General features: G+C 43.9%; 1 protein-coding gene across 1 annotated transcript in view; it reads right to left on the bottom strand.

Annotated features, from left to right (window-relative positions):
- Positions 1–13,830: 13,830 nt before the first annotated feature.
- The window catches only part of LOC141057327 (beta-soluble NSF attachment protein), a 72,201-nt gene continuing 58,126 nt past the window's right edge, over positions 13,831–27,905 (bottom strand). The window contains exon 11 of the mRNA XM_073553886.1: positions 13,831–18,279. Within this exon, the coding sequence (XP_073409987.1) occupies positions 18,175–18,279 (105 nt within the window). The 3' untranslated portion in view covers positions 13,831–18,174. The remainder of the gene's footprint in view (positions 18,280–27,905) is intronic.

Genomic DNA, 27,905 nt, shown 5'->3' with positions numbered 1-27,905 from the left:
ACTATGGGATGGAGGATGTGTGATGGGTATATGGGCACTCGACTATGGGATGGAGGATATGTATGATGGGTATATGGGCATGGGACTATGAGATGAAGGATGTGTGATGGGTATATGGGCATGGGACTATGGGATGGAGAATATGTATGATGGGTATATGGGCATGGGACTATGGGATGGAAGATGTGTGATGGGTGTATGGGCACTCGACTATGGGATGGAGGATATGTATGATGGGTATATGGGCACGGGACTATGGGATTGTGGTTATGTATGATGGGTATATGGGCACGGGACTATGAGTTGAAGGATGTGTGATGGGTATATGGACACTCGACTATGGGATGGCGAATATGTATGATGGGTATATGGGCATGGTACTATGGGATGGAGAATATGTATGATGGGTATATGGGCATGGGACTATGGAATGGAGGATATGTATGATGGGTATATGGGCACGGGCCTATGGGATCGTGGATATGTATGATGGGTATATGGGCACGGGACTATGGGATGGAGGATAATTATAATTTTCTATAACTAACCACAGTTAGTTACTATGCCCGGGCAGCGCCGGGCTCTTCAGCTAGTATATATATATATATAGTGTATATACTATCTATTGAACCCGTTCTACACCTGGTGGCGGGCATTTTTATTGGTACATTTTTGTGCTATGTTAAAGGGAACCTGTCACCAGAAATAGCGCTGTTTACCTGCAGATTAACAGGATTATTATGCTACCCGCCGCCTGCACACAGCAGAATGAAGCTGCGAGAAATTGACTTTATTCTCCCCACCAGCATTTGGTTTCAGTCATGGAGGCGCCGATTCAGTTACTGCTCTGAGTATACAGAGCGGCCGTTGTAATCGCACCCCGGGCCCTGAGTGACCCCGGACCTCAATGTAGAGCCAGTGTCAGTCAGGGCCGGGCGCGGTCACAGTGGCCGTTCTGTATGCTCAGAGCAGATACTGAACAGGCGCCATGACCGAAACCGAATGCTGGCGGGGAAAATAAAGATCATTTTGTCTCCTCAGTCAGCGCATGCTGCGACTATGACCAGTGCGTGAGCACTGTTAATGGTTCAGTGCAATTTATTTGACAGTTGAATAAAAATGGCATCTCTCTCTCTTCACTGCTGTTGAAAAAGCCTGGAGATAATGACGCCATGTGGCATGCACTGACTCCTGCGCAACACTGCGCAGGCACCGGAGGCTTCAGACAGGACATATCTCCGGTGGTATTATAGATACATATATTTATGTACATATTATCCCATGATGATGTTCATCCGATTGCCATGTTAATATTTAATATCTTCTCTATAGATTCCCAAGTATAGTTCCAAGATTATAACATTGGACATCTTCTTAAAAATCCATGAAACAAAACCCCTGATTCTAAATATTCATAAATGGTCCAAAATCTCCCTTTTCTCTTATTTTGTAAAAATCTTTCAAAGTCAGAAATCCTGAAATGTAAGTAATTGGACTGCCCAGAGATATCTGTGGAAATAGCAGGCGGCCAAGCCTCCTTCTGTCTGAAACTTAAAAATATTTTTATTCTCCCCCTTCCTCGCCACCAAATCAGGTTGATTCTATTAATTTGATAATTCTCTTATTCACCCATACTGGGCAGACACTGAGGACATAAAGAACTAGAGGCGAGAGACCATCATGTTAATCAGGGCTTTTCTATCCACTTTGGATAACGGCAGCTTCATCCATACCGAAATCTTCTGTCATAACTTCCTTACTAACAATAGAATGTTAATTGAAGCAAAACTTACAACATTCCTAAATATTCAAATCTAACTTTTTTCTTTTTACTAAAATCTGTAATTGTCTTCACATTTGTCTGATTTTTTCATCAAGTGTTAAAAAAAACCACTTAATACATTGCTATCCAAGCCAGAGTGGGCACCAAAAAGACCTGATCGTCTCTATGGTCCATTGGAGAGATTTCCCTATCTCTGACAAAGACAACAGAATATCATCTGAATAGATTCCTATTTATCCCCCTCCCCACCACTGCCAAAACCCCTAATTTCCTTATGTTACTTGATTTTTAAATGTAAGCAGTACAATAAGCAAGGCAAAATACTGCGAGATGAGTGGAGAGGACGTGTCAGCATCTTGTCCCTCTGGCTTGGGGCGAATTATATAATAGTTTGAACTTCTCCAGTACCCTACATAAGAACTCCTACTTCTCCATGTTACAAGACTTTGTGGCACTTGATGCCAGGATGGAGCGGTGGCTCCTTCTCCTAGTTGCATATTTGCAAACACTTTCCTCAACTTAATCAGATCCTCTCCCTGGAATAAAACCATTCTGGTAACAAAGTAGTCAGGGCTTCAGAGGTGTATAAAGGTTTGTTGCATTTCACCAAAGATCCAGATACAAACGAAGAACAACTTTTAGGTCTGTGATCTGTGACAATTCACACTGTTTCCAATATTAAAGGAGTTATTCACCAATATTTGATGAAACAAATGAGTCTAGCATAGACTTACATTTTAAATACAAACACCTCTTTGACACTGTGTCTTTTTGTATTTTAAATATTTTTAACCAAAGTTGTGTGTTTTCTGTCTGCAATTTTTTGATATGTGCTAATAAAGTGATATATTTATACCTTACATACAATTGAAGTGCTCCCTTGATATATGGGCGCGATCTTCTTCTTTTGTTTCATGCTATGTTTCTTTCCAAGCCCATGGTGAGCCCTCTTATCTCAGATTGATTAGTGGTGCCCTCCACTCTCTCTATATACTCAAAAGATGTATTCAAACTAAAGGAACAAAAGAGCGCAATAGGGTCTTATCCGGGTTATTTCTGGAGAAATAAATTAGAAATTACTCACCCTTTTCAGGAGAGGTTCAGGCATGTGGGATCAGTAGTCTGCTTGCTGCACGTCCAAAGGTCAGCTCTGCGACCGCTTGAAACATCAGATTTTGGAATAAATTCTTGGACTTTTGTGCGCTGCCAGATAAATTCACCAATCCAGTTTATGAGAAAGATTAATCCATTTATTTCCCAACGCGTTTTGAAATGTATACCATTTCTTCTTCAGGGGATGACATGATATACTCAAAAGATATGATACAGATCGCCCACATCAGAGCCACACCGCCAAAATACGTTTGGTGTCAAGGGATTTAGTCTGTAAGGAAGATCAGGAGTGTGATACCAAAACATTAGTGGAGCACCCGCCAGGGCCGTGGGGATACTCTGTACCGGGCCGGTTCTTAAGAGGATGTGTCACGGCAGCAGTGACCCGGTCCGTGGCCCTGGGCGTCCAATGAAAAATGATGAATAAAGGGGAAATAAAGCTTATAAGAGATGATTTGTGACATCACCTGTTGTATTCAGCTAAGGATGGCTGACACTGCTTAGACTGCTGGGGCTGATGGTTATGCAGCAGAGTTGATATAGCTCTCCACAGGTACAGCTTATTCCCAGGGCAATTATATATTTAAAGATGGTGATGATGGATGTAGTGCAGGGTGGATGGTGCAGTAAATAACTCCGAGGACACAGCAGGGTGCAATTTCCACACTTTTACTCACGGTTTGAAGTGCAGGCCGGGGCACTAGTTACAGATGACAATCGAGGTCCAGGGAGCCTGGAACCAACTTAGGATCCACTAAGCCAGATGGGTTTTGAGGCCTCCTCACTGCACTGTCCTGAGGTCCTTGCTGCCTAAAGCTATGCTCAGTCATTTGTTCTTTATTGTTCTGAAGAACCTGCCCATATTGCAGGCAGCTTGAGCCTATTGCAGGTGTCGCTCCTTTATGGCGGCTCCGGGCTCTGGTCTGCTGCTGTGCCTTCGGGCGTTTGCTGGGCCAGGAGACCTGCAATCTCCTGCCCTCCGGATTTAGCTGCTGGGACTATTGTACCCGTCAGCCTCGGACTTCGGCGTCCGGCTTCTAGAGCTGTACTCTGGGGTGAGCTTGGTCACAGCTCCACTCCCAGGTTCTATTTAATTTCTCCTCTCTCCTCTCTTCACTCAGACTGTCTCTCTCAGTTCCAGATACTGACTGACTGACCCCTCCTCCAGGCCAGAACTCATAGAGAAGCTCCCCTGAAACCGGGTTTAGAGCTCCCCCTTCTGGTCTGGAGTCAGGAAGTGTTGGATATAAGTGTTATCTGGTCAGGGAAACCCCTCCTTGCTTCCAGGCATGTCATCACCCCCTGTGAGGGAGGCAATGCCACTGTGGCAACCGGACTCCAGAACTTTATGCTCCCTCAAACTTCGAGAGGTAGGTTGAGTAGGGGGGTCGAAGGCAGATGCCGAAACGTGCGTTGGGGCGGGTGCATCCAAGGGACAGGCCATTGTGTACTAGGTAATACATCACGTATATAAGGACTTATATGCTTACTATATTTCATCAATAGTAGCTATGAATCGCTAGGCAAGATGTTCTTACTTTAACTGAATTGCCTTTATGCTCTGATCCTATTGAGACAGAGCATTACTGCTCACTTATTTGCAGATTGTGCACAGCGACTCTATTGCATATGCATTTTATTCTTTCCTCTGCATTTTACCTTTCATTTTTACCTGTACACATTTTTACATTGTAACACAGCAAATATCTACTGTATCTTTGTAGTATATTGAGATTTTGAAGATAATTTTGTACACAACCTCTTTTTACTATTTTTTTGCTGTTAGTATTATCTATATACTGTACCTTTGTATTTTACCTTGTCCCTTGTGGGGTGTCCATCTCTTCTGGTCAAGTGTTCCCTACCCTACCGCACCTGTCTATTTTTGTAAAATTAATAAAACTAGAATTTATGTCACAAATTTTGGACTTTTGAAGTCATTTTTTTCCCTCCTTTCTTTATGTTTTTGAGTCTGTGTATAAGAATAATTAATTGAAAGGGGGTGTTCAAAATAATAGCAGTGTGGATTTCTCTTTGTGAGGTCAATCATACTGTGAAGAAACAGGTGTGAATCAGGTGGCCCTTATTTATGGGTGAAGCCAGGACATGTTGTACATGCATTTCTCCTTGAAAGCCTGAGAAATATGGGTTGTTTGAGACATTGTCCAGTAGAACAGCATTGATTGGAGATGGTAAAACTTATATAGAAGTGCAATGATAGGGCTGTTCAGCTAAAATGATCTCCAATGCTTTAAAATGGAAACCAGAGAGACATGGAAGAAAACGGAAGACTACAATTTGAATGGATGGAAGAATAGCCAGAATGGCAAAGGCTCAGCCAATGATCAGCTCCAGGAAGATCAAAGACAATCTCATGTTACCTGTGAGTACTGTGACAGTTACAAGACGCCTGTGTGATGCTAATCTCTTAACAAGAAGTCCCCGCAAAGTTCCACTGTTAAAAAACAGACATTTCCTGAAGAGGATACAATTTGCCACAGAACACATCATCTGGCCTAAAGAGAAATGGAGAAAAATGTTGTGATTTGCTGAAAGTAAAATTGTTCTTTTAGGGTCCAAGGGCCGCAGACAGTTCTTCAGACGACCCCCAACCTCTGCATTCAAGCCACAGTACACTCTGAAGACAGTGAAGCATGGTGGTGCAAGCATCATGATATGGGCATGTTTCTCTTACCAAGGTGCTGGACCTATCTGCCGCATACCAGGTATCATGGACCAGTTTGCATATATTAAAGTATTTGAAGAGATCATGTTGCCTTATGCTGATGAGGATATGCCCAAGAAATGGGGAAAAATACAAATAAACAAGGAAAAATAGGGGAAAACTTTGGAAAGTTAAAAGAAAAGACAATAATATTAGAAAACTCTACCAATACAGAATATAAAAGAAATCATCAGGACTTGACGATCAATATACCGCATATACTCGTGTGCAAGCCGAGATTTTCAGCCCATTTTTTTGGGATGAAAGTCCCCCTCTCGGCTTGTACGCAAGTCATATACAGGGGGTGGACGGGGGAGGTGGAGCGGCGGTGTCAGAGACCATATTCACCCCTCCTGGCACGTCTCTGCAGCCCCTTCTTCTCCCTCGGTTGTCTGCTTCCTGTGTTCAGCGGTCACATAGTACCACTCCTTAAACGCATGAATATGCACATATTCATGAGTTTAATGAGCGGTTCCACGTGACCGCCGATGGAGAAGCAGGGGCTGCAGAGAAGACCGTGCGCCAGGAGGGCGAGAGTATGACGGGGCAGAGCAATATTCACCTGTCCCCGTTCCATCGCCGTGCACCGCTGTGTCTCCGGGTCCTCCTGCTGTGACATTCAGGTCAGAGGGCGCGATGACGTAGTCAGTGCGCGCCCACTGCTGAACGTCACTGCAGAGACCCGGGAGACAAGCGGTGGACGGCGGTGGAACAGGGACCGGTAAATATCTCTGGTGCATCTTATTAACATCAACAGCATTAACCCTTGTGCAGCAGCATATGGGGCAGCATTAACCCTTGCGCAGCAGCATATTATAGGGGGTATTTATGGAGCATCTTATGGAGCAGCATTAGCCCTTGTGCAGCAGCATATGGAGAGTATTTATGGAGCATCTCATGGGGCAGCATTAACCCTTGTGCAGCATATGGGGGGTATTTATGGAGCATCTTATGGAGCAGCATATGGGGGTATTTATGGAGCATCTTATGGGGCAGCATTAACCCTTGTGCAGCAGCATATTATGGGGGTATTTATGGAGCACCATTAACCCATCTGCAGCAGCATATGGGGGTATTTATGGAGCATCTTATGGGGCAGCATCAACCCTTGTGCAGCAGCATATTATGGGGGGTATATATGGAGCATCATTAACCCTTGTGCAGCAGCATATGGGGCATTTATGGAGCATCTTATGGGGCAGCATTAACCCTTGTGCAGCAGCATATTATCGGGGGTATTTATGGAGCATCTTCTGGGGTAGCATTAATCCTTGTGCAGCAGCATATTATGGGGGGTATTTATGGAGCATCTTATGGGGCAGTATTAACCCTTCTGCAGCAGCATATTATTGGGGGTATTTATGGACCATCTTCTGGGGAAGCATTAACCCTTGTGCAGCAGCATATTATGGGGGGTATTTATGGAGCATCATTAACCCTTGTGCAGCAGCATATTATTGGGGGTATTTATGGAGCATCTTCTGGGGTAGCATTAACCCTTGTGCAGCAGCATATTATGGGGGTATTTATGGAGCATCATTAACACTTGTGCAGCAGCATATGGGGGGTATTTATGGAGCATCTTATGGGGCAGCATTAACCCTTGTGCAGCAGCATATTATGGGGTCATTTATGGAGCATCTTATGGGGCAGCATTAACCCTTGTGCAGCAGCATATTATGAGGGGTATTTATGGAGCATCTTATGGGGCAGCATTAACCCTTGTGCAGCAGCATATGGGGGGTATTTATGGAGCATCTTATGGGGCAGCATTAACTCTTGTGCAGCAGCATATTATGGGGGTATTTATGGAGCATCTTACGGGGCAGCATTAACCCTTGTGCAGCAGCATATGGGGGTATTTATGGAGCATCTTACGGGGCAGCATTAACCCTTGTGCAGAAACATATTATGGGGTATTTATGGAGCATCTTATGGGGCAGCATTAACCCTTGTGGAGCAGCATATGGGGGGTATTTATGGAGCATCATTAACCCTTGTGCAGCAGCATATGGGGGTATTTATGGAGCATCTTCTTGGGCCAGCATTAACCTTTGTGCAGCAGCAAATGGGGGATTTATCTATGGATCATCCAGTTGGACCACCATTAACCCTAGGCTTATACGCAAGTCATTAAGTTTTCCCAGTTTTTTTGTGGCAAAATTAGGGGATCGACTTATACACGAGTATATACGGTTGATTAACCTGTACCAACACAATATTATTAGTTTAAGCTATTATTATATTTAAGCACAAGAGAATTAAGTAGTAGCAAGTCTTCTTGTAGTGTCCATCAGATATCGAACAAATGAAAATCCAATTAGAGTTGCCACCAAATATCTTAAAATGTAAGATTTCTTAAATATCATGTTCCAAGTATCCCATTTCTTGTTGTATTTTGTAAGGGCGTTATTAATAATGGCAAATCTTAATTCCAATGAGCTGTGTAGATCAATCTTTTCCAAGATTTCAGAAAATTTAGGAACTTCTGAATGTTTTCAAAATGAAGCTAAAGAGTTTTAACTACTAAAGAAATGTGTGACTGCAAAGCGGACTGAAGGATCAAGTTCTTCTAAGTCAATTGAGAGAAGAGCGGTTTGTGGGGTGATCTGAAAATGCCTGTTAATTAACGTGTCTATGTGTAAAGACTCTTGGTTCCAAAAATGTTTTATATTTAGACAGCCCCAAAAAATGTGGATTAGATTTCCAGGCATTCCGCAGTTTCTCCAACAATGAGAATTATATGGGTCAATATGAGCAAGCTTGGTTGGGGTATAGTACCATCTTACTAGCACTTTGTAATAAGACTCATGTAATCATAGAATCATAGAATCGTAGAGTTGGAAGGGACCTCCTGGGCCATCTGGTCCAACCCCCTGCTCAAAGCAGGATTCGCTAAATCATCCCAGTCAGATGTCTGTCCAACCTCTGTTTGAAGACATCCATTGAAGGAGAACTCACCACTTCTCGTGGCAGCTTGTTCCACTCATTGATCACTCTGTCAAAAAGTTTTTTCTAATATCTAATCTGTGTCTCCTCCCATTCAGTTTCATCCCATTGCTTCTAGTCTTTCCTTGTGCAAATGAGAATAAAGTTGATCCTTCTACAATGTGACAGCCCTTTAGATATTTGTAGACAGCTATTAAGTCTCCTCTCAGTCTTCTCTTTTGCAAACTAAACAGTCCCAAATCCTGCAACCTTTCCTCATAAGACAGGGTTTGCAGACCGGTCACCATTCTGGTTGCTGTTTTCTGAACTTGCTCCAGTTTGTTGACGTCTTTTTTAAAATGTGGTGCCCAAAACTGGACACAATATTCCAGATGAGGTCTGACCAAAGAGGAGTAGAGGGAAATAATGACTTCACGTGATCTAGACTGTATGCTTCTGTTAATACATCCTAGAATTGCATTTGCTTTTTTTGCTGCTGCATCACACTGTTGACTCATATTCAGTCTGTGATCTATTAGTATACCCAAGTCTTTTTCACATGTGCTGTTGCTTAGGCCTATTCCTCCCATTCTGTATATGCTTTTTTCATTTTTATTGCCCAGATGTAGTACTTTGCATTTTTCCCTGTTAAAAACCATTCTGTTAGTTGCTGCCCACTTCTCCAGTTTATTTATATCTTTTTGAATCCTCTCTCTCTCTCTTCTCTAGTATTAGCTATCCCTCCTAGCTTTGTGTCATCAGCAAGTTTAATCAGTTTACCCTCAATTCCTTCATCTAAATCGTTGATAAAGATGTTGAACAATACAGGGCCCAGGACAGAGCCCTGTGGTACCCCACTTGAGACATTCTTCCAACTGGATGTGCAGCCATTTACGACCACTCTTTGGGTCCGATCACTAAGCCAGTTATGAATCCACCTAACAGTTGCCTTGTCCATTCCATACTTAGTCATTTTTTCAATAAGGATTGTATGGGATACTTTGTCAAATGCTTTGCTGAAGTCAAGATATACTATATCTACAGCATTTCCTTGATCCACCCAATCAGTGATTCCGTCATAGAAGGAAATTAAGTTAGCCTGACATGACTTACTAGTTACAAACCCATGCTGACTCTGTTTAATCACTTCATTCTTATCCAGGTACTGACATACATGTTGTTTAATAATTTGTTCAAAGATCTTTCCTGGTATAGAAGTCAGACTCACCGGCCTATAGTTGCCTGGGTCCACCTTCTTCCCCTTTTTGAAGATAGGAACAACATTTGCTCTTCTCCAGTCTTCTGGGACATCTCCTGTTCTCCAAGAATTTTCAAAGATTATGGAGAGGGGTTCAAAAATTTCTTCTGCTATCTCCTTCAGTACTCTGGGGTGTAATTCATCTGGACCTGGAGACTTGAATTCATTTAGGTTAGCTAAGTGTTTCCTCACTATCTTTCTGTTTATAGATATCCTGGATTCTTCTATTCCCTTAATAGGACAGTGAAGAACAGTTGATGTCACATTTCCTTTCTGAGAGAAAACCGATGCAAAATAGGAATTTAAAAGTTTAGCCTTCTCAACATCCTGTCTTACCATTTCATCATTTTCATCCTGTAAAAATCCTATAGCATCTTTGACTTTTCTTTTACTTTTGACATATCCCCAAAATCCTTTATTATTGCTTTTGACATTTCTTGCAAGCCTCAATTCATTGTCAGCTTTAGATAATCTGATTTGTGCCCTGCAGGTTCTGCAGACAGCATTATATTCTACTTTAGATATGCCTCCCTCTTTCCATTTTATAAACATTTTTTTCTTCCTTTTTAGCATGTGCTTAAGTTCTGTGTTCATCCATCCTGGCTTCCATAAATGCTTCCTATTCTTCCCTCTTTTCGGAATTGTTAACAATTGTGCTTTGAGAATTTCATTTTTCAAGATTTCCCATCCTTCCTGGACATTTTTGTCTTTAAGGATATCCAGCCATTGGATCCCTCCAATTCTCTTTCTGAATCCCTTAAAATCTGCCTTTCTGAAATTTTACCTTGACGTCTGAGTCTTCACAGGTCTTCCTCCTCTAGTTATCCAAAATTCTAAAATAGCATGGTCGCTACCTCCTAGGGTCCCAGCCACTTTTACCTCCTCAACCATTTCCTCCCTGTTTATAAGGATTAGATCCAAGGTAGCAGTTCCCCTTGTTTTCTCCCCTACCTTTTGGAAGATAAAGTTGTCAGCAAGAGAGGATAAGAATTTCCTTGACCTGTTAGTTTTGCCTGAGAGAGATTCCCAACAAATATCTGGATAGTTGAAATCTCCCATGACAACTATGTCATATTTTTTGGAGAACTTGGCCATTTGATGCATAAAGAGTTCATCCATATCTTCAGGTTGCACAGGCGGCCTGTAGTTAATGCCTACAATGGTGTCCTTTCCATTGTTCTGTCCTTGTATTCGTACCCAAAGTTTCCACAAAACTCCCAGTCTCTGAAGCTTCAATCTCTGTGCAGATATACGCGTTTCTAACATACAATGTGACACCTCCTCCTCGTTTATCAAGTCTGTTACTTGCAAATAAGTTGTATCCTTCTAGTCTTGTATTCCAATCATGTGTATTGTCCCACCAAGTTTCAGTGATTCCAATGACATATTTCTTCTCCTGCGTTAGTAGTTCCAATTCTCCTTGTTTGTTGCCCATGCTTTGTGCATTAGTATAGAAACATTTTAGTTTGTGATTGGTTTCTCTTTCTCCAATATTTTTATTAATTAGATTCTTTTGTCTTTGTTCTTCCTTTCCACTTCTAATAGCAGAGTTCTCAATAGCATTTGTCAGGTGTATGGCTTTTTCTGGTCTTTTGCTTCCCTTCCCATGTTGTTCTAGTTTAAAGCTCTCCTTACAAGTGTAGCAAGACGACTTCCAAATACATGTTTTCCAGTCTTCGTAAGGTGCACCCCATCTCTAGCAAGTAGTCCATCGTAAAGGTAACTCACTCCGTGATCCAGAAATCCAAATCGTTGCTGACGGCACCATCGACGTAGCCAGTTGTTCACCTGCAGAATCTTATTCCACCTCCTTGTTTCATGGCCATCCACTGGGAGGATGGAAGAGAAGACCACCTGCGCTCCCAGTTCTTTCACTTTCTTGCCTAAGTCTTCAAAGTCTCTGCAGATGGTTTCCAGGTCGTTTCTTGCGGTGTCATTTGTCCCCACATGTAGTAGCAGGAATGGGTAGTCATCTGCAGGTTTGAAGAGTCCTGATATCCTGTCAGACACATCTTTAATGTTTGCACCTGGAAGACAGCACATTTCTCTTGAAGTTATATCTGGTCTGCAGATAGCGGCCTCTGTTCCTCTCAACAGGGAATCCCCCATGACCACCACTCTCCGTTTCTTCTTCACAACATTTTTCTTTCTCCATCCAGGAGGACTCTGAAGGCGTGCAAGGTTGCTGTTTGTGGGCAAAGTCTTATCCTGATGTATTTCATTGGTTTCCTGCGTGAGAGCCTGGTACTGGTTCCTGAGGAGTATGGGTGCTGACTGCCTCCTGATCCTCCTGCTTCTCTGGGTCACATGTCATTGATATATTCATATCATTGATATATTCGATGAATTTGAAAGTCTTATAGCTTTTTCCCATTTGTCTAAGCTTAATGACGTATTTAAATCTTTTTTCCCAATGGGACAAGTATAAATTCTTACAAAATGTAGTTTCCTTGTTAAAATTATTTAGGTTTTTAGTGCTCCACAAAGATTACTTATGTTTTTAATTAGTAGTAGTATTATTTCCTCATTCAATGTCTTACTGCGGATAAACTCTCGGATGTTTTCTTTTATATTATGTAGAACATGAAACCCGAAGGCGTTAAATTAAACTTTTCCTTAATCATGTTAAAAGGTAAAAAGTCATTACCATCAAATACATCTCTTTTTTTTAACACTGGATAGTTTCAATTTATCTGGAAAATCAAATTTGAAAATATGAGCTAGTAAAGATATTGGAAAATTTGCGGTTTGATCCTGTTTATTATGACTCTTATCTGATTTGGCTAAAGTTTTCCAAGCATAAATTAATGCTTGAAAAATCAGAGACTGAGGAGTAAAAAAGATTGTGCCCTAAATAAATGGTTAAATATTATTTCCTGTAGAGGGTAATAAGTGTTTAATATGAGTTGTAATTGCGTCCAGGCTGGCTAAGTGTTTTTATTAACCAATATGAGCTGTGTTTGATCAGAGAGGAGAAATAATCACGCTTTAATGTTAGGAAGGCCAATACCTCCATTTCTTTTAATTTTATATAAAATCTGTCACTACCCTAGCCCTTTTCCCATTCCATATGAAAGAATTAATAGTCGCTAGAATTCTTTCCAAATGCTGTGTGAGAATACCCAGGTATCATTTTAATCAGTATAATGGCGCCGACCTGACACTGTCTGTAGGTTACTCCGCACAATCCTGCTGACAGGATCCCTTTAAAAGAAACCTGTCACCAGTTTTTCATGTCTGAACTAAGACTAGCACTTTAATCCATGCTTGTGCTGCATTTCATAAAGTGGTATATAATCCCCTGACTCCCCCGAAAAACCTTTTTAAACTCACCCGCGCACTCTGTAAATCCTGCTGGCCCGATAGTTCTTGCTTAAGCGTCTAACCCTCCTCCCAACTTGTGATCGCCGTCTTCCTGCTCCTTGCACCTGAGCATTTTTCTCTGCCCTACTGCGGACAGAGCCTAGAACATAAGTCCACATGCGCCCTTCTGTGGCCTGACCCTAAAACATAAGTCCACATGTATCCTTATGTTTTAGGCTCTGCCCATAGAAGGGCAGAATAAAGTGCGCAGGCGCAAGACGGCGATGTCTCTGCACAGATGCTAGACTTCACCTGGCTATGGGAATGACGCAGGAGGAGGCGTCATCCACGTCAATCCGAGTAGAACGGCGTCAATCAGAAGCCAGGAGGAGGGATAGATGCCTAAGCAAGGACACCTATTGGACCAGACCAGCAGGATTTACATAGAGCGTAGGAAAATTTCAAAAGGTTTTTGGATGGTATACAGAAGGAGTCAGGGGGTTATATGCCCCTATAAGGAGTGCAGCATAGACACCGATGCTAGTCTTCGTTCAGACATGAAAAAACTGGTGACGGGTTCACTTTAACCCTTATTTACGCCAATATCTGAAGGTGAATACCGGTTTGGTTCCTGACATGTCCCTTTTAATTTCGGCATCTAATATTTTCTATACTCCAGGCTTGATTGTTGTGTAGGAAGCAAAGGAAGGAAAAACACAATTTGTTGCTGTTGCATATTGCCACTTTATTAACTGTACAATGTGCACACAAAAGACACAGTATTTCCTGCTTAGAGTATTAGATATTGGTTACAGAATTATACACCGAGAAGGAAGACAGATTGTCCTTTATATAGGTTGGAAACTGCAGCAGGACATTTTGCACAACAGCTGACACATGCCATTCACTATATAATAAGATATCCATAAAATCTTAGTTTATTAAGACACACAGGACGAGACACAAGACTACAAAGAAAAACTATTGCATCATTTTACTGTGACACGGAGTAGTATGCATATATTCTCACAACTGTGCAAAAATACTGTTTTCTGATCATAAATGAAAAAATACCACGTAAAAGAAAAAAATCTCACAAAAGTCAATAAAGTACGAAACAGTCAGAGGCTCCAGAAGTGACGTCCCAAGTATAAAATGGGCTGTGCTATGTGAGTCACAAAAACAAATAAGAAAAACGCACATACAAATACTAGAAGATAAAAAATAAAATCTTATTACGTACTCTGCTGTATCGTAAATCAGGTCATATAAAATAATAGAGCAATGACTGTATCCTGAAAGAATTTCATATGAACATGGTCAAGTCTGCCTGCTGCCTATGCACAGTGAAAGCAGACAATATTTATCATACTGAAGAAAAATAAATCTGGTGATCTGATTGGCTAGGTCTGCACAATTCATTCAAAAATCAAAGCTCAGCCTGCAACATTTATAAGGAAACAGATCCATAAGTTCAAATACTTTGCCTTATTTACTGCACAAATAAGCTATTAAAGGGGTTGTCTCATCTCAAATGAGAAAAAAATGCAAACGGCTTGCAAAATTAAGTAACATTGCAACTTACTGCCTCTGGTTTCAACATCGAAGAGTGCGGAGTTTGGGCCAGGGAGGTGACAATGCCGCTGGTCAGAACTGTCAATCGGGTATGCACCAGCTCAGTGTAAGCAGGAAGCTGAGAGGCAGGAGAAAGGTGAACAAAGCAACAAGACAACACCTTTAATATATTGTTGGCCCACCTATCAGACTGTCAGTAGGGGACAATTACGGTCTTAAATGAAGCCAGAAAGGCAGAAGATGTGCCAGATTTATCATAATGAAACATCTTGTTCAATATCTTCGGACTCTTTCCATTCCTGAAGTCACCCCTTGATTACCTCACCTAAAAAGGACCTGCCACCAGGTCACAAGACAGTTTTTGCTCTTTTATTCTTGCTGCTCCATACATAAAGCTGTCATACAGTGATATGAGATAATACCCCAAATAGCACCATCATTTGGCACAAAATATTAAACTTAAAGGGACTCACCAGCACAAAATGGCTGCAGGAGTCGGTGCGTCATGGCAGGGCCTAATATTAAACTATACCTTTCCCCCTGCTTGTTTCCCCTCTATCTCCACCCTTCTTAGATTGACGGCCCTGATACAGCCAGAGAAGGGATGAGATAGATGGAAAACAAGAAGGTGGGAAGGTGCAAAGGCCTGTCCTCGCTATGATGCACCGAGCGCCAGTCATTCTGTGTGGACAGAGTCCCTTTAAAAAGAACATGTCACCAGGTCAAAAGTGGGCAGTGTTTGCTCTAAGGGTGTGTGTCAGTAATTGGCAGCGCTTTGGACGCACTGCTGGCTTTTGAACGTTGGGGACTCCACATGTGTTCATTGAACCGTGCGCAAGGACCATGTCCAATACATTGTAAGGGTGAAATTTATCTTGTGGAGACTCGCGTCTCTGCAAGATAAATTGACATGCTGCAGTCTAGAAGGACGTGCCACATGTCTGTCTCCGCGGGCGTCTATGGACGCATAGTGGGCATGGGATTTCTTGAAATCCCCTCCACTATGCTGTAACATCTGGCTGCTGCGGAGGTACGCAGCGTACAACCCACAGCGTTTACTGACTGTGTGCGCCTACCCTTACTGTAGGGAGAAGTAGAAGAAAGGATAAAGTTTTTTACCAATCGAGATATCGGCCTTTTTCTTTACTGATAATTTAGTTGGTTTGCCCCAATTAGGTTGTCCCACAAAATTCTCAGAGCGGTGTCTTTAAGCTGCTCTTCATGTTCTCTCCGCAGAATCAAGTGAACCAAGACCATAAAATGAGCTTGAGATACAAAGGCCTGTATCTCCAGAATGGTATGGCAGATTAGAAAAAAAAAACAAAAAAACATAGAAACATTTGATACTTTATTCCTACTCCTCACCATAGTAAGAGCAAAATCTGGCCACTTTTGACATGGTCACATATTCTCTTTAAGTTTAAGATTTTGCGACACATGATGATGCAATTTAAGGTATTTAAAGGGAAGCTGTCAGCAGGTTTCTAAGTAGTCTAAGGACAGCATGAGATAATGGCAGGGACACAGCTTTCAGGGATGTGTCACTTATTCGGCTGGGTCTGTTTCTATACAATGAATGTTTTATCACCAGGAGATTATGACTGCCCAGACTAGCTGCCCCATGCCATTGCCCTTCCTCTGATTGTCTATTGACAGTGAGCTGCCAATGTACACAAAAAACTGTGGGGGTTGGCCGGGGGCAGCGTTCAGAACTCAGCTATGTCTAAAAACTCTGTAACACAACTGCTGCACCCAGTAAACTAAGTGATACATCACTGGAATCAGGGTATCTGTCCCTACATTATGTTGCTCTCAGATAAGGTAGCAAAACCTGCTGACAGATTCCCTTTAACCCATATCAATTTTTAAGCCACACTCAAATCTATCAAAGTGAACAATATCTAAAAACGCAATAAATTAAGTTTTTGGCACAAATTGAGCCTGAATAATGGAGCACTTAGCTTCTAAATCTCCCGCAAGCTTTCTGCTTTCAGCGGATTGACCACTATGGGAAGGATTAGCGTTTTTCAGAGCAGCTTAATCCATGAGGATCTTTTGACACCAGAAAGAAGGCTAGGGCTTGGGCTCCAAGTCAATGGTAAAGGCTGGCTTACGTCTCATCTTTTCCCATGTAAGCAGGTTTGTTTTTGCAATGGCAAGAAGGTAGCTGACGTTTTCTATAGGGAAATGCGTTACTTGACCATGCGGCCCTAACCTAATTCAGAAACACATGCGGACAACATACATCAGACACAATTCTACCTAAAGTCTACACCTGAACCATTATCTTCTTTAATATATTTATAGAATTAATTTTAGTAATTGATATAGCATTAGCTTTTTACATCATTTCCGCCCAACCAAGACTAAATCTATGGAAGCAGATTTCCAAGTAAGTTACGGTAAATGAAAAATGAGCTACAGTGCTGTGAAGGTGGGACACAATACAAGAATATCATCCCCCCCGTAATCAGTGATATGACCACATACAATATACTGAGATACCTACATTACACACATCTTATTGTACAGCCTTATTTGGAATACTAAACAGATAAGCCCTTATATTGAGTATGACTAAGGGTGGATAAGACAATTGCTCTGCCTTCTAAGTGATGCTATCCAGAATCAGTAGCCACAGCTAACCCGTGAGCCATGTTGTGGTGCTACGTTGCCTACGTAAGGCTAGGTTCACAATTGTGTCAGAGACTACACTGCGGATTCGCCAGGTTCGTTTGCTGTGCTTTTTACTGTTAAAAGTGATGGATAACCAAGAAGAAGCCTGTTTCCATCAGCGAACCTGTTTACAGGAATTCTGGACTCCAGTGTGAACTTGGCCTAAAGCAGCATCATTTTTAGCAATCTATTTCTTTAAAAAAAAAAAATCTTAAAAGTAGTGCGGGAAAAACAAAAAATAGAGGAAAGAGTGTTCTATTACTAATTTTCTACTCTAGGTTCAGATCCAAACCAGCAAAAAGTCGAAAACTTCACTTTTTCTACTGGATTGGCAGCAGTTGCTCTCATTCTCTGGCTCCTTTTGCTTTAGTAATCAGATTTTTGTAAAAGTAAATTTATATAGAGAACCATCTCGGATTTCATCCATACCACCAGCCAGGCACTGACTGGAGAATGACGATCTTGTGTTCCTCTACTTATATGTTCCTAACCCACGGCCGGTGAGCCTTAGGCATGGGAACTATTAGGACAGGTCACATAATGGCCGCTTCCACTGTGCAGAGACTCGGGAGAAATGGTAAAAGAATAGTAATGACACGTATTCAGTTATTGGCTTTACACCAGAATTCCCTACATCCTCCTCCATTTTACATAATTAATTTGCTATGAAATCCCTTCAGTGCTCGACGACATGCAGCCATTAACATCGTGTTGTACTACAGACTAGACTGGCACCGAAATGGAAAAGTAAATTGAAACTGCAGAGACTGAAGCAAAGAAGGACCAGACATGAATTCCCTGCAATCCCCTTCTTCATTTCAAGTCTCCATCGCCGTCTCCTTGGATTGATTTCTTGATGCGGAGTAACATGGTTGTCAGCCATTGGTCCAGACGAGATATTGAGTCAAACTCCTTCACCTGACATGTGGGAGGAAAAAAAAAAAATTATTAAAAAAAAAAAAAAATCACCTGTTATATAAGCATTATTATCCACAAAGTTATATTAACAAGAGGATCCGTAATCAGTAGAGATGAGCAGATCAGGCAAAATTTGATTTCTCCTATTCACACTATTTTTTCCTGGGAAATTCGTTTTGAAAGCAAGTTATTCTCCGAGAATAATATAATGGCCCTTATTAGGCTCTGGGAACTTTTTCAGCCACACAGCAGAATAAACGTAATATGTAAAAAAAAATTAAAATTGTTATACTCCCCCCTCCGCTGACCTCTCTGGCTCCTCCGCCATGACACCCGAAAATCTGACACAGTGCGAGAGGTCTGGATGGGTGGCGGGGTGTAGTGGAGGGGTTGGAGAGGTGAGCCATTTTGCAGGATCCGCAAGTAATCAAATTACACAAAATCTGCGGGATTTTTTTGCAAAATTTTAGAAATCAATTCTGCTCAAATTTATTCACTCATCTCTAGTCAGCAGGTTTTTTGCTACATAATATGAGAGGAGCAAGTTGAGACCCTAATTCCACCATTGAGTCGCTTACTAGGCTGTGTGTTGCTCTTTCAATAAAAAGGAGATTTTTGTGTACTCACCGTAAAATCTCTTTCTCTTAGCCTTTAATTGGGGGACACAGAACCTTGGGTGTTATGCTGCTGTCCACTAGGAGGCGACACTATGCATAATCTGAAAAAGATTAACTTTGGCTCCTCCTCTGCAGTATACACCCCTGGACGGCGTCAGCCTTCTCCAGTTTTGTGCCAAAGCATAAGGAGGAACGTAACCAAATAACATAACCATGCCTGTAAGAAGGCTACTATGTACGAGCTCAAGAACAATATGAGAACTCAACAGGAAACAACGGCCCGTAAGGGCAACAGGGTGGGAGCTGTGTCCCCCAATTAAAGGCTAAGAGAAAGAGATTTTACGGTGAGTACACAAAAATCTCCTTTACTCTGTCGCCTAATTGGGGGACACAGAACCTTAGGACGTCCCAAAGCAGTCCCTGGGTGGGAAGCAGTGGACGAATATTGTGCTGACAGTCCCCTAGACTTGGGGTACTGCCGCCTGCAGACCCAGTCTACCCAGGCTCGCATCCGCTGAGGACTGGGTATGAACACTGTAGTGTTTCGGAAACGTGTGTAGGCTAGTCCAAGTGGCCGCCTTGCACACTTGTTGTGCCGAAGCCTGATGCAGAATGGCCCAGGAGGCCCCTACTGCCCGTGTAGAGTGTGCCGTGATACCGGCCAGAAGAGGGGAACTGTTAAGTCGGTAGGCCTCATGTATGGTGGACTTGATCCACCTGGCAAGGGTAGCCTTGGAAGCCGGCAACCCCTTGCGACTACCTTCCGGAAGAATGAAGAGGGAATCGGATTTCCGGAAAGGTGCAGTCCTGGACACGTAAATCCGCAATGCTCTGACTAGGTCAAGCGTATGCAGAGCCTTCTCCACTCTATGGACCGGAACCGGGCAAAGGGAAGGCAGTGAAATCTCTTTGTTAAGGTGAAAGTTGGACACAACCTTCGGAAGGAAGGATGGTACCGTGCGGAGAACCACCTTGTCCTGGTGAAAGGCTAGGAAAGGTCGTCTGCAGGAAAGTGCTGACAATTCCGACACTCTGCGTAACGAGGTGATAGCCACTAGAAAAACCACTTTCTGAGACAGAATGGAGAGTGGAACTCCTCTAAGAGGTTCGAAGGGTGGAGCTTGCAATGCTGTCAGGACCAGATTGAGGTCCCACGTATCCATCGGACGTTTGTAGGGAGGAACCAATCGGGAAACTCCCTGGATGAAAGTCCTTACTTGCGGTTTAATAGCAATGCGCTTTTGAAAAAGGACTGAAAGCGCCGACACCTGACTCTTAAGCGAACTTAAGGATAGCTTGGCATCTAGGCCCGATTGAAGAAAACCTAGTACCTTCGGGAGGGAATAAGGGAGTGGGACTTGTCCATGAGATTCGCACCAAGAAAAGAAGGCTCTCCAGGTACGATAATAGAGCTTGGCGGAGGCAGGCTTCCTTGCCCTGATCATAGTTGCAATGACTGCCGGTGAAAAACCTGCCTGGGTTAGAATCCAGGTTTCAAGGGCCATGCCGTCAAATTGAGGGCCCCTGAATTCTGGTGGAAGAACGGACCTTGAGACAGAAGGTCGTGGCGGTCGGGTAGACGGTGTCGGCGTACCAAGTACGTCTGGGCCAGTATGGCGCGATGAGGATGGTCGGAACTCCCTCTTGCTTGATCTTCCTCACGACCCTGGCGATTAGGGGGAGGGGTGGAAAAATGTACAGGAGTCGGAACTGGGACCAGTCCTGGACCAGGGCATCCGCTCCGAGCGACCGTGGGTCGTGTGTCCTGGCCATGAAATTGGGAACCTTGGTATTGAGATGGGATGCCATTAGGTCCACATCCGGGGTTCCCCAGCATTGACAGATCTGGTAAAAATCTCGGGATGGAGAGACCACTCCCCCGAGTCCATTCCTTGCCTGCTGAGGAAGTCGGCTTCCCAGTTTTCTACACCCGGAATGTGTACCGCAGAAAGTACCGACCTTGTATCTACCGCCCAGCGGAGGATATGAGCCACTTCTCTCATCGCCTGGGCGCTGCGGGTCCCGCCTTGGTGATTCACATATGCCACAGCCGTGGCATTGTCCGACTGTATCCGTATGTGCGAGGCTGCAAGCAAGTGATGAAAGGCTCTCAGTGCCAAGAGAATGGCCCTGATTTCCAGAACATTGATGGGCAATGTCACTTCCCTCGGTGACCACTTGCCCTGTGCCCTGTGATGTAGGTGCACCGCCCCCCAGCCTGTCAAGCTTGCATCGGTAGTCAGGATCTTCCATTGTCCTGAGAGGAATGGCTTCCCTCGTGTAAGCGAGGTTGGTTTGAGCCACCAATGCAGGGACCTCCTGGTTGATGACGTCAACCTGAACTCCCTGTCGAGGGAGAAGGGGTTCCTGTCCCAAGATCTGAGTATGGCTAGTTGAAGGACCCTGAGGTGAAACTGGGCAAATGGCACTGCCTCTATTGCTGCTGCCATCCTGCCGAGGATTCTCATGGCAAACCGGAGAGATCGAGGAGGACTGCGAAGGAGTGTGCGAACTCCCAGACGGATGGCCAGTGTCTTGTCCTTGGGAAGGAGCACCAGGCCCCTGGTGGTGTCGAATACCATTCCCAGGAATGTTAGAGTCCGAGTTGGGATGGTCGACGATTTCTGTAGGTTGACTAGCCATCCCAGGCGACTCAGAGTGTCTAGAGTGATTGAGACACTGACCTCGCAGTCTTTGAAAGTGGGAGACTTGACGAGGAGGTCGTCCAGGTACGGGACGACTAGAATGCCTCTTGAGTGCAGGACGTCCATGGTGGCCGCCATGACTTTGGTGAACGTTCTTGGAGCCGTGGCGAGTCCGAACGGAAGGGCGACAAACTGGTAGTGGTTTTGGTTGACCGCGAACCTGAGAAACCTTTGGTGGGCGGGAGCAATTGGTATGTGGAGATACGCATCCTGTATGTCTATGGAGGCGAGGTATTCTCCCTGCTCCATGGATACAATGATGGACCGGAGGGACTCCATGCGGAAATGACGGACCCGTACGCAATTGTTGAGCTGTTTTAGGTCCAGTATGGGTCAGACGCCACCTCCTTTCTTGGGGACTACGAAAAAATTTGAGTAGAATCCTCGGAATCTCTCGTTCGCGGGAACCGGCACCACAACTCCTGATTGAAGGAGAGAGGAAACCGCTTGGTGGAAAACACGAGCTTTTTCTGGTGGTGTTGGAGGAACAGAAAGGAAGAACCGGTTCGGTGGAACGGAAGTGAACTCTATCTTGTATCCAGAAGACACTATTTCCCTGACCCACCTGTCTTCTGTAATAGGCAGCCAGACTTGCTGAAAGAGTAAAAGTCGGCCGCCTACTGGTGGGGTGTCTTCCGGAGGTCTCGAGTCATGATGAAGTGAAGTTCTGAGGTTTTCCTCCCTTGGGTTTCGCTTGGCCTGCTTTCGACTGCCAAGCCCTGTCCGGTCGCTGCTGCGTCCGTGGGTTGTCTCTGCGTGGAGAACGGTTGCGGTTTTGCACTGGGCGCGAAACGGACCAGCCCGAGGAATTCCGAAAGGATCGGAATCGCGTCTGGTTTCTTCGTTTAAACGTGCGTTTCGGTTTTAGTTGAGGGAGAGAGGTACTCTTACCCCCGGTGGCATTGGCTATCATGGTGTCCAACTTTTCGCCGAAAAGTCTACCAGTAGAATACGGAAGTCGCGTGAGGGACTTCTTTGAGGCCGCATCCGCTTTCCATTCTCGCAGCCAGAGGATGCGTCGGATCGTGATGGCGTTTGATGCTATTCCCGCTACACCTCTGGCGGAATCCAGGGCTGCATGAATCATGTAGTCTGCTACCACTGCCATCTGGACCGCTTGGTCCGAGAGTTCAGGATTTGAAGCCTGAAGACCCTCCTGTAGTCTTTTGGCCCAAGCTAGGATGGCCTTGGCTGGGGGGCCCCTGAAGGGCTATGGAGCCGCTGCTGCTGCAGAGACAGGGACGCAGCAAAAGCCCTGTTTCTGCTGTGCCATCCAGTCCGCACCCTCCCCCGGCCCTCACAGGATCCCTCAGCCGGCCTGGGGTCCCTGGAAGCTGCGGAATGCTGCCTGATCTCCGACCCTACCTGAGGCGTCTCAACCTAATAGCCCCTGCGGGGATTAGGGAGGGTGCGTCTGTCACCGTCAGGGGGTCTTCATCCTTGCCTCAACCTCAACCCAGACCCCTTAAAGGGGTTGGGGAAGGAGGGGGGTCTCGACCTCGAACCAGGACCCGAAGGACTGGGGAGGGAGCGACATGGGGAAAAAACCACCTCGACCTCAACCGGGTACCCCTAATAGGGGACCGAGGAGGGAGCCATGCCGGGAGTCTCGCTGGAGACCCACTTTTCTTCATCTGTATTTCCGTGAAAAAAAGGGAAAAAAACGGAAGAAAAAAGGTGTGCCTCCTTGCGACACTAAGCAAAAACTGGAGAAGGCTGACGCCGTCCAGGGGTGTATACTGCAGAGGAGGAGCCAAAGTTAATCTTTTTCAGATTATGCATAGTGTCGCCTCCTAGTGGACAGCAGCATAACACCCAAGGTTCTGTGTCCCCCAATTAGGCGACAGAGTAATCAGTTTTTTTTTAGCAGCTAACATAGAAAAAATTTAAAAAAAACTCATACCACAAGATATGACCTTCCCAAAACCCTGTCTGATGACAAATGCACATATGGCAGGATGCAGCAGGCCTCCACTAATAAAGGCAAGGAGCAGCACAGGTGCAACTACTGATAAACACAACCACCCCACACCAATCTGGTGCAGATTATTGCTCCCACAGTTGATTTCATCACTCCAAGCTGCTTGCCTATTGCAGATTCAGTATTCCCAGCCTGGTGCAGGGCTACAATTTTGTTTCTGGTGCCCTTCGACAGCTCTTTGGTCTTCACCATAGTGGAGTTTGGAGTGTGACTGTTTGAGGTTGCGGGAAAGAGAAAAATGAAGCACACTCTGCTTTAGGTAAGAGGCGCTGGCTGAACTTGGGTGAACCCAAAGTAAAATAGAAAAAATGAAACAGGCGCACTCAAACAATGCAATACTTTGCAAAATTAATTCACCACAAGGAAAGCAGGAGACGCACTGTCTCCCCATACTGATCTCTTAAGGGGATCCTCTTTAGAATTCTATGTTGAACCTATTCACTATCCAGTGAGGTTTTGACAAAGACCCTGGTAGGGTTGAAACGTCATCCTATCTTCACAAAATTTTTTTGTTCCTGCTGTGGTATTACTTCCACTTGTAAATAAATATGAATTAATTTTGCAAATTATTGCATTGTTTGAGTGCGGTTGTTTCCTTAATTCTGTTTCAGGTTGTGGACAGGTGTCTTTTATACTGATAAGTTCAAACAGGAGCCATTACTACAGGTAATGAGTGGAGGACAGAGGAGCCTCTTAAAGAAGAAGCTACAGGTCTGTGAGAGCCAGAAATCTTACATGTTTTTAGGTGACCAAATGCTTATTTTCCACCATAATTTGAAAAATAAATCTTGCCAAATCAGACAAGGTAATTTTCTGGATTTGTTTTCTCATTTTGACTCTCATAATTGTGGTCTACCTATGATGTCAATTACAGGCCTCTCATCTTTTTAAGTGGGAGAACTTGCACAATTGGTGGCTGACTAAATACTTTTTTTTTTTAAATTCTATCAAAGTAGTAGCATTAATAAAAACATCCTAACTTTGCAATAGGTATGGCTAAAAATGTTGCTACCGGTTACCGGTTTTATTGTTGCAGCTCCTGCGCAGACTGTTGCTGAAGCTCCTGCGCAGACTGTTTCATGGTAACAAACTCTGAAGTCTGATCTTGCTGTCAAAGTCCTCTCTACAATTGTTCTACTTTCGGCTAACCTACCAAATGTATTTGAACACAACGAGACCACAAAACTGCAGGATTACACTACACAGAATTTGTCCATTATCAAATAAACACATAGGGGCCAATTCATAAAACTTTTATGCCACAGAAATGATGTAAAAGCTTTGAAAAATCATAAAATTTTTGAGCAAAGTGGAACTGGAATAAACTGTTGCGACTTTTGGCGTTTTCATGCCACTTTGGAACAGTTTCACCAAAACTGGCAGCACTGTGGAGGACCCAGGGCAGGGGAATAGCTACACCCCCCTGTCAAATTCATCAAATCTGCTGGCATTTTCTGCTCCAGATATGCTGTTCCAAACCCTGACTGGTGAAGCATTTCTGGCACAGCGCACAGAAACGTACGCCCCTTAATGAATTTGGCTCTGTGTACTCCACCAAGGCTAGCACAGCCACAGTCTGCATAGGGGCTAACGAAACAAAACAATAGGGGTTTTTTTTATTACAACTTGTTGCAAAGTTTCTTACATTTTTAGTTCACATACATTGATAGAATAAAGCAATTGTTTATGAACGTGTACGTAAGCGTTCAGTCTATAAACGCATTTATCTCCGTTTTACCGCAGGATTAGGGAAGAGAGCGTCAACTTGTCATCCATTAGGATGCATTGGGAAATCAATCTGCCAAGTTGGAGATTTGTTTTTGGTAACAAATTTGGACATCATTTTATCCCTTTATGTGTTAGTTTTCAACATTTGCTGGGCCAAATGTTTTACATATTTTATCATGGGTAGTCGAATTTTGCCTACAAAAAATTCTGTGTGTGCGCGTTTTTTTAGTTAAAACTTGGCAAAGACAAAGCCAAATTTATCACCAGATGTCAGGAAGCTTATTATTCTGACAGTGAAGTCAGGCAAAAGCCAAAGAGAGGAGCTATGGAATTCAACTGCTCCCAGAGTCAAGTGTCACATATAATAAAGAAAGAAAAAAGTTATGGAACACTTGAGTAGAAGTGGACGACCACAGAAAACTTCCTCCAAAGTTGATCAGATCATTAAGAAACAGTCAGTATCTGATGTCATAAATGTGCTGCACAGATTTCGATTGAAATGAAGAATATGGAGTCAAAGCGAGTCGCCAAACTGTGGTGCGACGGTTAACAGTAGTAGGGTTGAATGGACGAATTCCAGTCAAGAAGCCTTTCATCTCTGCAGAGAACTGGAAGGTTCGACTTGTGTTTAAGCATTATATCTACATCTGAATTGTAAAACGTAATCATGTAAGGCAGGGGTCCACAACCACCGGTCCGCGGCCCAGCACCGGGCCATTGCAGTGCCCTTGCCGGTCCGCGGACAGAAGGGGAGCCGGCGGCGGTGCAGCAGCTGATACTCATCCAGCGCTGAGCAATCAAGTGTACCGCTCATTTAAGGTCATGAATATGGACGCCACTCATCTCCCATAGGCGTGGCATCCATATTCATAGACCTTAATGAGCGGTAGCACGTGACCGCTCCGCACAGGAGCTGAAGCGCGCGAGATGCAGGGAGGGAAGTTCAGCGATGGGAAGGAAGGTCAGCGACGTGAGGGTAAGTATGATGGGGGAGCCGAGAAGAGCCATATATACAAGGGAGGGAGAGTGGGAACAGAGCCATATATACAAGGGAGGGAGAGTGGGAGCGGAGACATATATACAGGGGAGGGAGAGTGGGAGCGGAGCCATATATATATATATATATATATATATATATATGGGAGGGAGAGTGGGAGCAGAGCCATATATATAAGGAAGGCCGGGAGAGTGGGAGCGGAGCCATATATACAAGGGAGGGAGAGTGGGAGCGGAGCCATATATATATATATATATATATATATATATATATATATATATATATATAAGGGAGAGTGGGAGCGGTGCCTTATATATAAGGGAGGCCGGGAGAGTGGGAGCGGAGCCATATATAAGGGAGGCCGGGAGAGTGGGAGCGGAGCCATGCATACAGGGGAGAAAGAGTGGGAGCGGAGCCATGTATACAGGATAGGACAGGGGAGCCATGCATACAACAGGGGCAGTCACACAGAGCTGGACAGGATGGGGGGAACCACACATACATTTTCTGATGATTAGAAAATAATCAGCATGTACAGTACTCCAGTACAATTTTTCTTAAGTGCTCAATGCTCCATTTCCTTGTAGGTTCCAATCATCTTTAGCAGTGACGGTCATCAGTAGAAGTAGCCCGGTGCTCCCACTGAAACAGAGAAACAAGCCAGGTGCTCCCACTCATTCAAAACCTATGGTGAGTTGAGTCACATTAAAAATCTTATAATTAAATGATAAGTATGCACTGCTAAACTACAACCGCGTCCATAGCCCCACCCCCTTATGACCAAAGCCCCGCCCCTGTCACACCTCCATCCCCGTCCTGCCGGGCCATGGAAAAATGGTCTTGCTTCAAGCCGGTCCCTGGAGCAAAAAAGGTTGGGGACCACTGATGTAAGGTATCAAACACCTACAGTGAAGAATGGTGGTCACAATGTCATGGTTTGGGGCTGCTTTTCTGCATCTGCCATTGGCCCTCTGCATACAATTAATGGAAATATGAATGCTACCATATACAAGGATATAATGGAGAATGTAATGCTGCCACATGGTAAAACCAAAGTAGGCAGTGGCAGTGTCGGACTCCCTCCCCTTGTTGTGGGCTCCGGCACTGAGCCTATATCTTTTCCGGCACATGTCAGCTGTTTTGAACAGCTGACATGTGCCTCTAACAGCCGTGGGTGGAATTGTGATGACAACCAGAGATCTCCTGCAGACCTCTATGGTTGTCACTTCCAGATTGCTATAAGCCGCCTAGTGGTCTGCGCTCATATATCAGTACTATCCAAGTCCTTAGCGAGAGATTTTAACCCCTTCATGACCCAGCCTATTTTGACCTTAATGACCTGGCCATATTTTGCAATTCTGACCAGTGTCCCTTTATGAGGTAATAACTCAGGTACGCTTCAACGGATCCTAGCGATTCTGAGACTATTTTTTCCGTGACATACTGGGCTTCATGGTAGTGGTAAATTTAGGTCGATAATTTTTGTGTTTATTTGTGAAAAAAAAACCCAGAAATTTGGTGAAAATTTGCAAAATTTCGCAATTTTGAATTTTTATTCTGTTAAACCAGAGTTATGTGACACAAAATAGTTAATAAAT

Source organism: Dendrobates tinctorius, unplaced genomic scaffold (assembly GCF_039654945.1).
Source record: "Dendrobates tinctorius isolate UK_male_01 unplaced genomic scaffold, ASM3965494v1 ptg000203l, whole genome shotgun sequence".
Taxonomy (NCBI): Eukaryota; Metazoa; Chordata; class Amphibia; order Anura; family Dendrobatidae; genus Dendrobates; species Dendrobates tinctorius.
This window is presented reverse-complemented; position numbering and strand designations above follow the sequence as displayed.